This window comes from Rhinopithecus roxellana, chromosome 5, assembly GCF_007565055.1.
Source record: "Rhinopithecus roxellana isolate Shanxi Qingling chromosome 5, ASM756505v1, whole genome shotgun sequence".
Taxonomy (NCBI): Eukaryota; Metazoa; Chordata; class Mammalia; order Primates; family Cercopithecidae; genus Rhinopithecus; species Rhinopithecus roxellana.
Window position 1 is genome coordinate 106,613,834 of NC_044553.1, and position 14,605 is coordinate 106,628,438.

The 14,605-nt window shown below is 47.3% G+C and overlaps 1 protein-coding gene across 3 annotated transcripts in view; it reads right to left on the reverse strand.

The window, feature by feature from the left end:
- Positions 1-271: 271 nt before the first annotated feature.
- HOMER2 (homer scaffold protein 2) overlaps positions 272-14,605 on the reverse strand; it is a 143,588-nt gene continuing 129,254 nt past the window's right edge. For all 3 annotated transcript variants that reach the window (XM_030931673.1, XM_010360831.2, XM_030931672.1), the window contains exons 5-9: positions 8,920-9,026; positions 5,872-6,028; positions 3,356-3,466; positions 2,440-2,520; positions 272-1,189 (exon numbers count right to left, since the gene is read on the reverse strand). In XM_030931673.1, coding sequence (XP_030787533.1) covers positions 1,001-1,189; positions 2,440-2,520; positions 3,356-3,466; positions 5,872-6,028; positions 8,920-9,026 — 645 coding nt within the window. In that variant the 3' untranslated portion in view covers positions 272-1,000. The remainder of the gene's footprint in view (positions 1,190-2,439; positions 2,521-3,355; positions 3,467-5,871; positions 6,029-8,919; positions 9,027-14,605) is intronic.

The following is a 14,605-nucleotide window of genomic DNA, read 5'->3' on the forward strand; positions in this document are numbered from 1 at the left end:
ACCTGGAATCCCTGGGTCACCATTCCTAGGGGAGAAGTGATTCGAGGGTCGGAGAGCCCCAGGGGCAGAGCATCACGGATGGGCTCCAGGGGCCTGAGACCAGCTCCTGCAGCTTCCCTTCTCCCTCCCTGCCCCAGGGCCACCCAAGACGCAGCTTGGGTTTGACCGGACAGTCATGTCTGATAACTACCCAGCACAGCAAAGATGGTGCATCATTCAACAGGGTCCCAGCTCTGCTGTGGGGTTTGATTAAAACACTAAATTCTGTGTACACATTTAGTAGAACAAACATTTATTAAGCACCTACTTAGTGCCAGGCATTGTGCTAGGCACCCTCACTGTGTGCTGTTCCCACAGCACAATCATCTGCTCAGAAATTAAAACCAAGAAAAGGAACACTGTCGCAACCATACAAACTGGGGGGCAGGGGCAGTATCGTGGATGCAGGCGACTCCCGGGCCAGAAAATGCACCCACCAGAAGCTTGTTTTCCATCTCTCAATAAGTTTCCACTAAACAGTTGTTTTAAATAAAGCCTCTTGATGTTGATGGAGAAGAATGTTGTTCTCTCTGTGCCCCCCGGGGCTGGTGCCTGATGGACATTCAAATACTCTGAATGCTATTTGATAAAAGGAGCCTGATGGCCTGGTGTAAAGAATATCAATATTTGGATTAGAAAATCATTTTTTCAGTTCATATGGTTGCAACAGCCCTTATGAAAGATATAAACATCCCTGCCCTGACTGCATAAATGTTGAAGGTAGACCTAGTTCTGGATTCCTGAGTCAGAATCTTCCAGTTGTCCACAACCTCACAAGGCCAGAGAAGCGAGAGGAGATTTCTATTCTGGAAAGGAGTGAGTGGACGGCACAGCTGGTTTGAAAACACGACAAACTGCACCTGCATTTACAGAAGCAATGCACACAGAAGAACGTCCTAGAGCTATCTGGTCTCGCACACACGCTTGGGACTCACGGGCGGGGCCCAGGCCTCGGCCAGCCCTAGTTATCGGTGCCCAGCTTGGAGAGGCCTCGGCGGAAGTCATGCAGGTCGTCAATCTTCCCATCCAGCACCTCCAGGAAGCTCTTCAACTCCACCTTCAGGTGGCGCTGTCGGTATTTGCTCTCCTCAATGTCTGTCTTTAAGGAACGCACTTTGTCTTCCAGGTTTTGATTGTCTCTCTCTGCCGCCTGGCAAAGCAAAAGGGAGAAGCGTCCTGGAAAATTGAGTGATGAGAGTCGTCCTTCAAAACCTGCTACAGCTGAACCAACCATTCTCCATCTACCCTGAGGGCCTGGGCAAGGGCCTAAGCTCCCTAGAGACATGCTACCCCAGCACACAAGCCTGTGACCAAGATATCAGAAGGGAAGCAGCAGGCACTTCAGTGACCTCCTCCTTTCCTGCCTGCTCTCCCACTGAGGGACCAACACCCGGCCCGAAAACCCAAGACCCAACAAAGCAGGCAGAACGCAGAGTCCTGCCTGAGGGAGACCTCACACAGGGCCCAGCAGGGAAAGTCTGAAATCCCCGTCTGAGTGGCTAGCAGAGACCACATTTCAGTTCCATCCTGAGAGACAGAAGAGATGGGAAAGTGGCTCGTTCCCCTGGTCCCACAGAGAGGCGTGGCCTCCTCAGTCCCAGGCCAGCCTCTGGCCCTCGGTAAGGAAGGACTGGCCATGCCATTGACTCAGGGACAGCCAGTCTGTGCACCCTCTGATGCTGTTACCATGGAGATGTTCTGTGGCGCTGGGCCCCACAAGCCTATAGAGACACATCTAGGTAAATTACATGCAGGTTCCCAAAGACAGGACAGCTGTGAGTCCTTAAATGAGCCATAAGCCTTGCATTCTTCATATCAGAGAAGAGCTTTATGTTGAGGGCATAAACAGAGACTTTTCTGAACATGTGCACAGGAACCAGTTACCAATTCCAGGGTCGTGTAACTACATGAAGCGCCGTGTGTATATCAGAGGGCCTGCAGGGAGGAGGCCCTCCGAGGTGGAGGAGGCCCTGAAAATCCTCATTTTAGTGATCAGGAATCTGAGCCTAGGGAGGAAGGCCTGCCCAAGGTCAGTGCCCAAGGTCACTGGCAGGGGAGTGGCTGAGGTGGCCCCACACCCTGACCCTGGGCTCTCAGGCCACCCCACCCCGCTCCTCACTCCCACCAGGGTTCTGCAAGGAAACAGTCGTCTACACTGTGGTGATGCACAGGAACCTTCACAGAACTGGAAAAACCAAAAGACAAACACTGCCGAGTCTGCCCCAAGGGCAGGGGTGGATGCAGTACCATCTGGCGTGCAGTTACCGCCAGCTTTTTGTGAATAGAAAATCTCTCCTTCAGCATTCTCAGTGTGAAAGTGATGGGAAGCAGGACAATGAGTACCACGACATTTGTGCCTTCTTGTCTGAGCCAGGATGGCTGTGCCCTCCACCCACGTACCTCTAGCTTCTCAGAGACATATTCGCACTCTGACATGAGCTGGGGTATGATTTCACTTTGTTTTCGGAGATCTTTCAGCTCCTACATGAAAAAAATTTGAGATAGAACATGAAAGCAAGTCAGATAAAGTATATTCTTGAAAACCACCAATGTGTGCACACTCGCGGAAGCAGCTTTGGGAACCTGTTCTGTTTGCATAGACAGTGACAGCGACCACGCGAACACTGCATCTCAGGGAATTCCATGGGTGAAGTGTGTCACATGCCTTGTCATGTGAAGTCTGTACACACCACAACAAGGCAGATGTTTTTCCAATTTCTGTTTTATAGGTGGAGAAAGTGAGGTCTAGAGAGCTTGGTAACGTGTGCACAGCCTCCAACATGTGCGCCTTAACTGTCTGACCCCTAGAAAATAAATGACTGTAGGCCAGGCATGGTGGCATGTGTCTATAGTCCCAGTTACACAGGAGGCTGAGGTGGGCAGATTGCTTGAGCCCAGTTCAAGACCAGCCTGGGCAACATAATCAGACTCCATCTTAAATAAAATAAATAAATTTTAAATTTTTTTAAAAAGAAAATAAGTGATTACATCATGGTTCTCTAGCGGCATTCATTTGGCAGCAAAACTCAACTTCTGAGGACAGATGACAAGAGTGTCTGAGTGTCTTGTGAAATGTTCAACTCCCTTGTGGATCTGCATGACCGGCTATAGAATAGGGATGACGAGGAGGCGGCAGAGGTCATGGGGAGGCCTTTGCTCCAGCATGTCCACACCCTGGTGTGGCTCCCAGCTCTCTCTCCATGCTGCTATCCAGGCAGCTGCCAGGGCCAGTCATAGGCCCCAGCACACCTGCTGTGTGCCACCCCACAAGGCCAAGAGGACACCCAGGGGCCCTGCTCGGAGCATCATTACTCACTGTCTCCTTTTCTCGGAGCTCTGCCTCCAGCTCCTCGATCCTCCTCTTCAGTTGTGTGTTCTTCTCCTTCTCTCTGTTGATCTCACTGCATTGTTCTTCCAGCTCATCAATCTTCAATACACACCATACAGGAAAGCAGGGGTGCAGCTTACGTTAGTCATTAAGCAAGAGATCACCACAGCTACACTTCTGTTTTCTTTTAAAATAAACCCTAACCTAATCCACTTACGGGTTTTTCTTTGTGGCTATGAACAAACCCCATGCAGCTCCATCAGGGGCTGCCGCAGCGCTTGCGTGGGGCCTGCTTTGCACATGCCTTACAGAGGCATCTTATCAGCAGAGCCAAGTAAGTAACAAAACCCGCCTTCAAGATGCTCTGGGCTTCTGGTTTCCTCTCATGGCTATGAGGAAGTAGATTCAGATTTGCTTTAAGGATCCATCACAAGCAAGGGCCAGGTGTCCCTGGATTGATCTGCTTTTCCCCAGAATGACTGTTACACCACTGTAATCATGTCCTGCATTACTTCTGTTTCATCTCAATGGTTTAAGCCAGTAGGGTAGAAAACCAAGCAACTCATGGTACAGTGGCTGCCAAAAAGGGAAGCAATGACATTTTGAACATTATAAATCAAGGTGACCTTCCCCTGGGGATGCACATGGAAGGGGCCTGGCCTGTGGGCCTCTTCCCTGAGGCTGAACGGCAAATCCCCAGATTGCATCTTTCCGTCCTTCCCAAGGCTGACCCCTCAAAACAGTTACCTGTGTGGAACAGGGGTGCAAGGGCCTGGCACTCTCACACTGCCATTGGATGCTGGGGGCCAAAATGTGTGTGCAGAGTGGATAGCAGGCGTGGACCCCCCATGCAACACAAAAGCACTGTAGTGATGAAGCCCCCCCGAACAGGCAGCAGTAGTCCTTGATATGAGGGGCACCCAGGACACTTCCCAGAGGCAGCCTGCACCAAGCTTTGGGGTCTGAACTCCCAGCCCCTGCTGCCGCTGGACACCACACCAACTTCCGCCTCCAACCCTGGGAGGCAAGCTTGTGACATGTCCCACCCAGAGAGGTCGACACTCCTCCAAGGGAGCGAGTTGTGTGTGATGATCTTCCTCCACTCCCCCGGCACTGCTGCTGGCTATCAGACTGAGACCAAAGTGAGAAACTCAGCTTTTCTTGAAAATGCAAGAAAGGGCAATCGATCCCTCTGGCAGGCAGATCTGCCAGGCCTGGGATGGGAAAGTGCAAAGTCAGCAATTGGCCTGGTGCCCAACCATCAGCACTTTCAGCACCAAGATGAAAAAATGACACGTGACACTTTTATGTGGCATTAGCATGAAAGTAAGACAGTGTGACCAAGGGCTGGGATGCAGGGACCCTCCAGGTTGGGCAGGGCAGGGCAAGGCATAAAAGGGGTCAAGGGGAAGTGAACACCAATCTAAATGGGACCTGTCCCCCTAAAACCCTGCACTGATGGAGCATACTCCAAAGCCTATGTGTTTATAGCAGAAGGATTAATCACCATCAAAACGAGGTTAGCAGAGAAACCTCAAGACCTCAATGGGGGATCTCTGGCCACCCCAAAAGCACCTTATGAACTAGAGTTTGACTAATGACAGGGAATGTTACAGGTACATTTTCAAACAAATAAAAATGCCAGGATTGGAGAGTAGAGGGCGTACGACAGGTCGGCACCTGTCCACCCTCCTCATGCCTCAAGCACCACAATCCTTTTCCCAACTCCAAATTTACATGTTTAGAAATAATAATGTGAATGGAAGCAGGACTTCCAAGCAGGCGCAGCTCACCATCTCCCAAGTCTGTTTCTCACCTACCCTCTGGGTCCCCTTCCTCCATGGAGGGTCAGTGAACCACAGAAATGCTGAGGGAGGAAACTCTGGGAGGGACAAGGCTGACACCTCCAGTTTATCTTCTCCTCAGTAAGGGGAAGTATAAAACTTGGTTCAGAAAAGGTAACGAGTCTGGCCAGGCAGCAGTGGTTCACGCCTGTAATCCTGGCACTTTGAGAGGCTGAGGCGGGTGGATCACCTGAGGCCAGGAGTTTGAGACCAGCCTGGTCAACATGGTGAAACCCTGCCTCTACTAAAAATACAAAAATTAGCCAGGCGTGGTGGCAGGCGCCTGTAATCCCCACCTACTTGGGAGGCTGAAGCAGAAGAATTGCTTGAACCTGGGAGACAGCAGGCTGTAGTGAGCTGAGATCACGCCACTGCACTCCAGCCTGGGTGACAGAGCGAGACTCCATCTCAAAAAAAAAAAAAAAGAAAAGAAAAGAAAAGAAAAACAGAAAAGGTAACGAGTCAGTTATGTATGTGATTAAATTCCTACTAAGAAAGGCAGGGAAGGGGAGGGATGTTCCCGTGGGAGAGGCAGCAAGTCTTCCTCCAGCCATGGGGATAAGGGCAAAGTTGGGGGTGGAGAAAAAGGGTTGGGGGTGCCCTCATCTCCTGCTGCCCACGCCAGCTGGCCTCGGGGCTCACTGTGCCCACCACACCCACCTTGTTGCGGAGCCGGTCGTTCTCATCACGGCAGATGGAGAACTGCCTCTTCCATTGCTCCACACTGGCTGCTGACTCCTGCAGTGCTGTGGTCAGCCGGGCATTGCTCTCCCGCAGGGTCTGCAGCTCGATCTCCCATTTCTTCACGTTGGCAGCGCTGCAGGATGGGGACGGGCAGTGACGACAGGGTGGATGCTGTCCCGTCTGGCTGTGCCTCCGCCCACCTGGGGAAGGTGACTCTGCCACCCCTCAGCACACCCTTGGGGGGCCCACGCCCTCTCCCCACAGTGAGCTGGCAGGTGGGTGTGGCTGCCCTGTTCCAGGTCCAGGAGGGACTGGCTCCTCTCTCTGGTGTGGACATGTCATCCTGCGGTCTATACACAATTCTGGGGCCAGGCACAGTGGTTCACACCTGTAATCCCAGCACTTTGGGAGGCTGAGGTGGGCAGATCATGAGATCAAGAGATCGAGACCATCCTGGTCAACATGGTGAAAACCCACTTCTACTAAAAATACAAAAAAATTAGCTGGGCATGGTGGCGGGTACCTGTAGTCCCAGCTACTTGGGAGGCTGAGGCAGGGGGATCACTCAAGCAAAGGAGTTCAAGGCTGCAGTAAGCTATGATCACACCACTGCACTATAGCTGGGGTGACAGAGACTCTGCCTCAAAAAAAATAAAAAAAAAACAAATAAACAAATAAATAAATAAACAAATCTAGCTCTCACAATTGCCTGATGAGTAAGAAAAGAGACCAGTTGCAGTTCTGCCCTTTGAAGTGCCTGACAAAGAGCCACAGTCCAAAGGCAGGTGGTTGGATCTAAGGGTCACATGTGCTTTCTGGAATTCCTAGGTCAGATCACAGCTGGGCGAGCTGAGTGGGAGAGGTGGGTGCCAACCCTGTGGCAGCTCTAGCTGGGGAAGGGGACAGGCTGCCTCTGGTAGACTCCTGAAGAGACTGTGAGTGCGGCCTTGAGTGGAACACGGGCTCTGTGAGGTGATGGAAAGTTTACTAGCCATGTGACCTTGGGCAAGGAGTCACTTTGTCACCTGGAATTCAGTTTCCTCAACTGTAAAATGGGGGGAATTTCAAAATGACAGCTTCTCTTATGGACTGAATGCTTGAGATCTCCCTAAATTCATGTTGAAACCCTACCCCTAATGTGATGGTCTTAGGAGATGGGGGTGGGGAGGTGGGGCAGCTGGGGGGCTGGTGGGGTGAAGTTGAGAGGTAATTAGGATTAGGTGAGGACATAAGGATGGAGTCCTTATGAATGGGATCCAGGTCTTTACAAGAGTCCTCAGAGAGCTCACCTCCTCTCCCCACCTGTGAAGACACAGGGAGAAGACTGTGGTCTATGAACCAGGAAGCAGGCCCTCACCAGACACCAGGTCTGCCAGTGCCTTGATCTTAGACTTTCTAGCCTCTAGAACTATGAGAAATAAAGATTTGTTGTTTAAGCCACCCAGTTCATGGTATTTTGTTATAGCAGCCTGAGCAAAGACCGCTTCTAAGATGATACAGCATTTTTTTTTTTTTTTTTTTGAGACAGAGTCTTGCTCTGTCAACCAGGCTGGAGTGCAGTGGCATGATCTTGGCTCACTGCAATCTCCGCCTCCCGGGTTCAAGTAATTCTCCTGCCTCAGCCTCCTGAGTAGCTGGAATTACAGGCATGCACCACCGTGCCCAGTTAATTTTTGTATTTTTAGTAGAGATGGGGTTTCACCATGTGGCCCAGGCTGGTCTCGAACTCCTGACCTCAAGTGATCCGCCCACCTCAGCCTCCCAAAGCACTGGGATTACAGGCATGTCCCACCACGCTGGCCAGGTGAGCAGAAAGCCCTGGGTGTGCTCATGGGACCACCCTACACCACGAAGTCCAGCCCAGCCTGTGTGCAATGCTCCACATTCTCAAGATACAAAATCATAAGCACCGCTCATACAGTAAATTAAAATCTTACTGATATCACTATGGGGATTGTGTTACATTTATAGATCAATTTAGGAGAAACTGATACTTTGAAAATATCAAGGCTTTTTGCCACTTCCCAACAGAATGTCTATTTATTAAACAATTATTTTATAAACCTTGAAATCATTTTAAAGTTTGCTTCACATAGATCTTGTATATTTAAGTTTATTTCTATAGAGTTTATGGTTCTAGTTCATATTGTAAAGGATCTCTTCCTCAAATATATATTCCACATGACTTTTTTGTATATAGGTGACTGAGTTTTGTGTGATTTCATATTTTTAATAGTTTATGTTTTCACATGCATTTCTCAGATGTTCAAAATTCTTTTTTTTTTTTTTTTTTTTTTGAGACAAGAGTCTCACTCTGTCACCCAGGCCGGAGTGCGGTGATGCAATCTCAGCTCACTGCAACCTCTGCCACCTCCCAGGCTCAAGCAATCCTCCCAACTGAGCCTCCAGAGTAGCTGGGTCTACAGGTAAACACCACCATAGCTGGCTAGTTTTTAAAATATTTTTTCTAGAGACAGGGTTTCATCATGTTACCCAGGCTGGTCTCGAACTCTAGGCTCAAGTGATCTGCCTGCCTTGGCCTCCCAAACTGTTGGGATTATAGGCAGGAACCACCATGCCTGGCCAAGAGTCAATCTTATAGATACGTAAATGATAAATTTGGTTCCTCAAAAACAAAACAAAGCACAAGCACAGGGGTGCATCAACACACACACACACCCTCTCTCCATACATGTACACTCACACAATCACACACACTAACATACATACTCTGACACTACCACAGTCACGCACATTCGCCCTCTCTCTACACATTTACATACACACAATCTCTCTCTCATACACACTCTCTTTCCCACACACACACAAATGGATGCTGATGTGGTTGGCCAGAGCAGGGCCACGAAGCCAGCTGGCCTTCCTTTCACCAGGAGACAAGAGTGGATGCTCCAAGCAGGTCCCAGTTTTCTCTCTCAATTTCCTGAAACCCTGTCCAGCAAGAAAGGCTTCCAGGGAAGTGTTGAAGGTGGAGAAAATAGGATCTGGACTTTAAAACAGCCTTACCTCTGCGTCAAGGCAGTCTTCAGCTTATCATTCTCAGACTTCAGGTGCGTGTTGGCTGGACCGGTGTGAGAGGCCTTTTCATCATCCGTCCCATTGACACTGGATGCCTGAGTAGAAGATGGGGTTTCACGCCCTGATTCCCAGCCACAGTGAATTACCTTCACACGTTACTGCTTGCCCGCGTATCAGCAGCAAGTTAGGCATAATAAGAAACTGTTTATGAGTGTGGATGAACCAACTCATCCAACCAGAATGCAGCAAAGACTAACAAGTTTAAAAACAAAAGAAAACAAACAAACAAAAAAAGAAAACAAAACCTAACAAAGACTATCAAGACCAAAGAAAAAGGCACTGAAGAGACCATATGGAGTTCACAAAGTCTGTGTGCTTTACTGACAAGGGAACTGGGCCAGTGCTCAGAGCCTTTTTACTTAAGCCTTATGGAGAAACCTACCAAACTTGGAGACCTGGTCTCCCGAAATACCACAGGGCAGAAGCCACAAGGGAGGAGGGACTGTTAGAAACACGGAATGAAAAAGCACATATTAGAAATGGAGACAACTTAAATATCTTGGGGCTATGGAGAGTTAGATCAACACATTTATTAAAGAAACAAGAACCAGGTCCTGAAGTTTTCCAGCTCCCTTACTACTTAGTGTTGTTATGAATATGCTCAAGTGTTTTCCGTAAGTCATACCACGTAGAGGTGAAATATCATCTGGTGCTAGATAAGACCTTAGAAAGATGTTATTTAGCCCCAAATAAGCACATGGGCAAAGGAAGAAACTAGAAGAGAATGGTGTATAAATCCAAGTTTCAATTTCTGAATTTCAAAAAAAAAAATGCCATAAACAAAATGAGTATAAAACAAAAACCTTATATATGCAGCAGCACATATGAAAAACAAAATGTTGGCTGGGCGTGGTGGCTCATGCCTGTAATCCCAGCACTTTGGGAGGCTGAGGCAGGCAGATCACCTGAGGCCAGGAGTTTGACACCAGCCTGGCCAACATAGTGAAACCCCGTCTCTACTAAAAACATAAAAATTAGCCAGGCATGGTGGTGTGTGCCTGTAATCACACCTACTTGGGAAGCTGAGGCAGGACTCAGGAGGCAGAGGTTGCAGTGAGCCGACCGAGATTGTGCCACTGCACTCCACCCTGGGCAACAAGAGGGAAACTCCATCTCAAAAAGAAGAAAAACAAAGTTAATATCTTTCCTATATTGACAAGCTCTTAGAGTCCTCATCTTTTAGAGCTACATGCTGAAATATTTATGGATGAAATTAAACATCTGGGATTTGCTTTAAAATATGGGGGGGGGGGGGAACAAGTGGGTGCATAAACAATTGGTCATAATTTCCTAATTGTTAAAGCTGAACTATGGGTACAGGAAGGTCTATTATACAATTATGCCTAGCTTTACATATGTTCAAAATTTTTTTGTGTTTAAAAAATAAAGCTCTTGAAAATCAATACCACAAAAGACGAACACCTTAAAAAAGGGGTAGGTAATTGATATTTACAAAAGAAGAAAAGCATACAATCGATAAACATAAAAAATATTTAATCTCACTAGTAAAGAAATACAAAATGAAGGCCGGGCATGGTGGCTCACACCTGTAATCTCAGCACTTTGGGAGGCCAAGGTAGGCAGATCACTTGAGGTCAATAGTTCAAGACTAAGCCTGGCCAACATGGTGAAACCGTGTCTCTACTAAAATTACAAAAATTAGCCAGGCGTGGTGGCAGGCGCCTGTAATCCCAGCTACTGGGGAAGCTGAGGCAGGAGGATCCCTTGAACCTGGGTGGCGGCGGTTGCAGTGAGCCAAGATCACACCATTGCACTCCAGCCTAGGCGACACAGCAAGACTCTGTCTTAAAAAAGAAAGAAAGGGGGGGCGGAGCAAGATGGGCGAATAGGAACAGCTCCACTCTCCAACTCCCAGTGCGAGCGACACAGAAGACTGGTGATTTCTGCATCTTCAACTGAGGTACTGGGGTCATCTCACTAGGGAGTGCCGGACAATCGGTGCTGGTCAGTTGCTGCAGCCTGACCAGCCAGAGCTGAAGCAGGGCGAGGCATCGCCTCACCTGGGAAGCGCAAGGGGGAAGGGTATCCCTTTTCCTAGCCAGGGGAACTGAGACACACAACACCTGGAAAATCGGGTAACTCCCACCCCAATACCGCGCTCTAAGCTAACGGGCACACCAGAAGAATATATCCCTTACCTGGCCGGGAGGGTCCCACGCCCACGGGGCCTCCCTCATTGTTAACACAGCAGTCTGCGGCAATCTAACCGCAAGGCAGCAGCGAGGCTGGGGGAGGGGCGCCCGCCATTGCTGAGGCTTAAGTAGGTAAACAAAGCCGCTGGGAAGCTCTAACTGGGTGGAGCTCACAGCAGCTCAAGGAAACCTGCCTGTCTCTATAGACTCCACCTCTGGGGGCAGGGCTCAGCTAAAAAAACAACAGGGGAAGGAGCAGAGGCCTGAGCAGACGCGAACAACTCTGTCTGACAGCTTTGAAGAGAGCAATGGATCTCCCAACACGGAGGTTGAGATCTGAGAACGGACAGACTGCCTGCTCAAGTGGGTCACTGACCCCTGAGTAGCCTCACTGGGAGACATCCCCCACTAGGGGCAGTCTGACACCCCACACCTCACAGGGTGGAGTACACCCCTGAGAGGAAGCTTCCAAAGTAAGAATCAGACAGGTACACTCGCTGTTCAGCAATATTCTATCTTCTGCAACTTCTGCTGCTGATACCCAGGCAAACAGGGTCTGGAGTGGACCTAAAGCAATCTCCAACAGACCTATAGCTGAGGGTCCTGACTGTCAAAAGGAAAACTATCAAACAGGAAGGACACCTATACCAAAATCCCATCAGTACGTCACCATCATCAAAGACCAGAGACAGATAAAACCACAAAGATGGGGAAAAAGCAGGGCAGAAAAGCTGGAAATTCAAAAAATAAGAGTGCATCTCCCCCTGCAAAGGGGCGCAGCCCATCGCCAGCAACGGATCGAAGCTGGTCAGAGAATGACTTGGACTAGAGGAGAGAAGAAGGCTTTAGTCCATCAAACTTCTCAGAGCTAAAGGAGGAATTACGTACCCAGCACAAAGAAACTAAAAATCTTGAAAAAAGAGTGGAAGAATTGACAGCTAGACTAATTAATGCAGAGAAGGTCATAAACGAAATGACAGAGATGAAAACCATGACACAAGAAATACGTGACAAATGCACAAGCTTCAGTAACCGACTCGATCAACTGGAAGAAAGAGTATCAGCGATTGAGGATCAAATGAATGAAATGAAGCGAGAAACCAAAAGAAAAAAGAAGAAAAAGAAATGAACAAAGCCTGCAAGAAGTATGGGATTATGTAAAAAGACCAAATCTACGTCTGATTGGGGTGCCTGAAAGTGAGGGGGAAAATGGAACCACGTTGGAAAACACTCTTCAGGATATCATCCAGGAGAACTTCCCCAACCTAGTAGGGCAGGCCAACATTCAAATTCAGGAAATACAGAGAACGCCACAAAGATACTCCTTGAGAAGAGCAACTCCAAGACACATAATTGCCAGATTCACCAAAGTTGAAATGAAGGAAAAAATCTTAAGGGCAGCCAGAGAGAAAGGTCGGGTTACCCACAAAGGGAAGCCCATCAGACTAACAGCAGACCTCTCTGCAGAAACTCTACAAGCCAGAAGAGAGTGGGGGCCAATATTCAACGTTCTTAAAGAAAAGAATTTTAAACCCAGAATTTCATATCCAGCCAAACTAAGTTTCATCAGTGAAGGAGAAATAAAATCCTTTACAGATAAGCAAATGCTTAGAGATTTTGTCACCACCAGGCCTGCCTTACAAGAGACCCTGAAGGAAGCCCTAAACATGGAAAGGAACAACCGGTACCAGCCATTGCAAAAACATGCCAAAATGTAAAGACCATCGAGGCTAGGAAGAAACTGCATCAACTAACGAGCAAAATAACCAGTTAATATCATAATGGCAGGATCAAGTTCACACATAACAATATTAACCTTAAATGTAAATGGACTAAATGCTCCAATTAAAAGACACAGACTAGCAAACTAGATAAAGAGTCAAGACCCATCAGTCTGCTGTATTCAGGAGACCCATCTCACATGCAGAGACATACGTAGGCTCAAAATAAAGGGATGGAGGAAGATCTATCAAGCAAATGGAGAACAAAAAAAAGCAGGGTTTGCAATCCTAGTCTCTGATAAAACAGACTTTAAACCATCAAAGATCAAAAGAGACAAAGAAGGCCATTACATAATGGTAAAGGGATCAATTCAACAGGAAGAGCTAACTATCCTAAATATATATGCACCCAATACAGGAGCACCCAGATTCATAAAGCAAGTCCTTAGAGATTTACAAAGAGACTTAGACTCCCATACAATAATAATGGCAGACTTCAACACTCCACTGTCAACATTAGACAGATCAACGAGACAGAAAGTTAACAAGGATATCCAGGAATTGAACTCATCTCTGCACCAAGCGGACCTAATAGACATCTATAGAACTCTCCACCCCAAATCAACAGAATATACATTCTTCTCAGCACCACATCGCACTTATTCCAAAATTGACCACATAATTGGAAGTAAAGCACTCCTCAGCAAATGTAAAAGAACAGAAATTATAACAAACTGCCTCTCAGACCACAGTGCAATCAAACTAGAACTCAGGACTAAGAAACTCAATCAAAACCGCTCAACTACATGGAAACTGAACAACCTGCTCCTGAATGACTACTGGGTACATAATGAAATGAAGGCAGAAATAAAGATGTTCTTTGAAACCAATGAGAACAAAGATACAAGATACCAGAATCTCTGGGACACATTTAAAGCAGTGTGTAGAGGGAAATTTATAGCACTAAATGCCCACAAGAGAAAGCAGGAAAGATCTAAAATTGACACTCTAACATCACAATTAAAAGAACTGGAGAAGCAAGCGCAAACACATTCAAAAGCTAGCAGAAGGCAAGAAATAACTAAGATCAGAGCAGAACTGAAGGAGATAGAGACACAAAAAACCCTCCAAAAAATCAATGAATCCAGGAGTTGGTTTTTTGAAAAGATCAACAAAATTGACAGACCGCTAGCAAGACTAATAAAGAAGAAAAGAGAGAGGAATCAAATAGATGCAATAAAAAATGATAAAGGGGATATCACCACTGACCCCACAGAAATACAAACTACCATCAGAGAATACTATAAACACCTCTACGCAAATCAACTAGAAAATCTAGAAGAAATGGATAATTTCCTGGACACTTACACTCTCCCAAGACTAAACCAGGAAGAAGTTGAATCCCTGAATAGACCAATAGCAGGCTCTGAAATTGAGGCAATAATTAATAGCCTACCAACGAAAAAAAGTCCAGGACCAGATGGATTCACAGCTGAATTCTACCAGAGGTACAAGGAGGAGATGGTACCATTCCTTCTGAAACTATTCCAATCAATAGAAAAAGAGGGAATCCTCCCTAACTCATTTTATGAGGCCAACATCATCCTGATACCAAAGCCTGGCAGAGACACAACAAAAAAAGAAAATTTTAGACCAATATCCCTGATGAACATCAATGCAAAAATCCTCAATAAAATACTGGCAAACCGGATTCAGCAGCACATCAAAAAGCTTATCCAC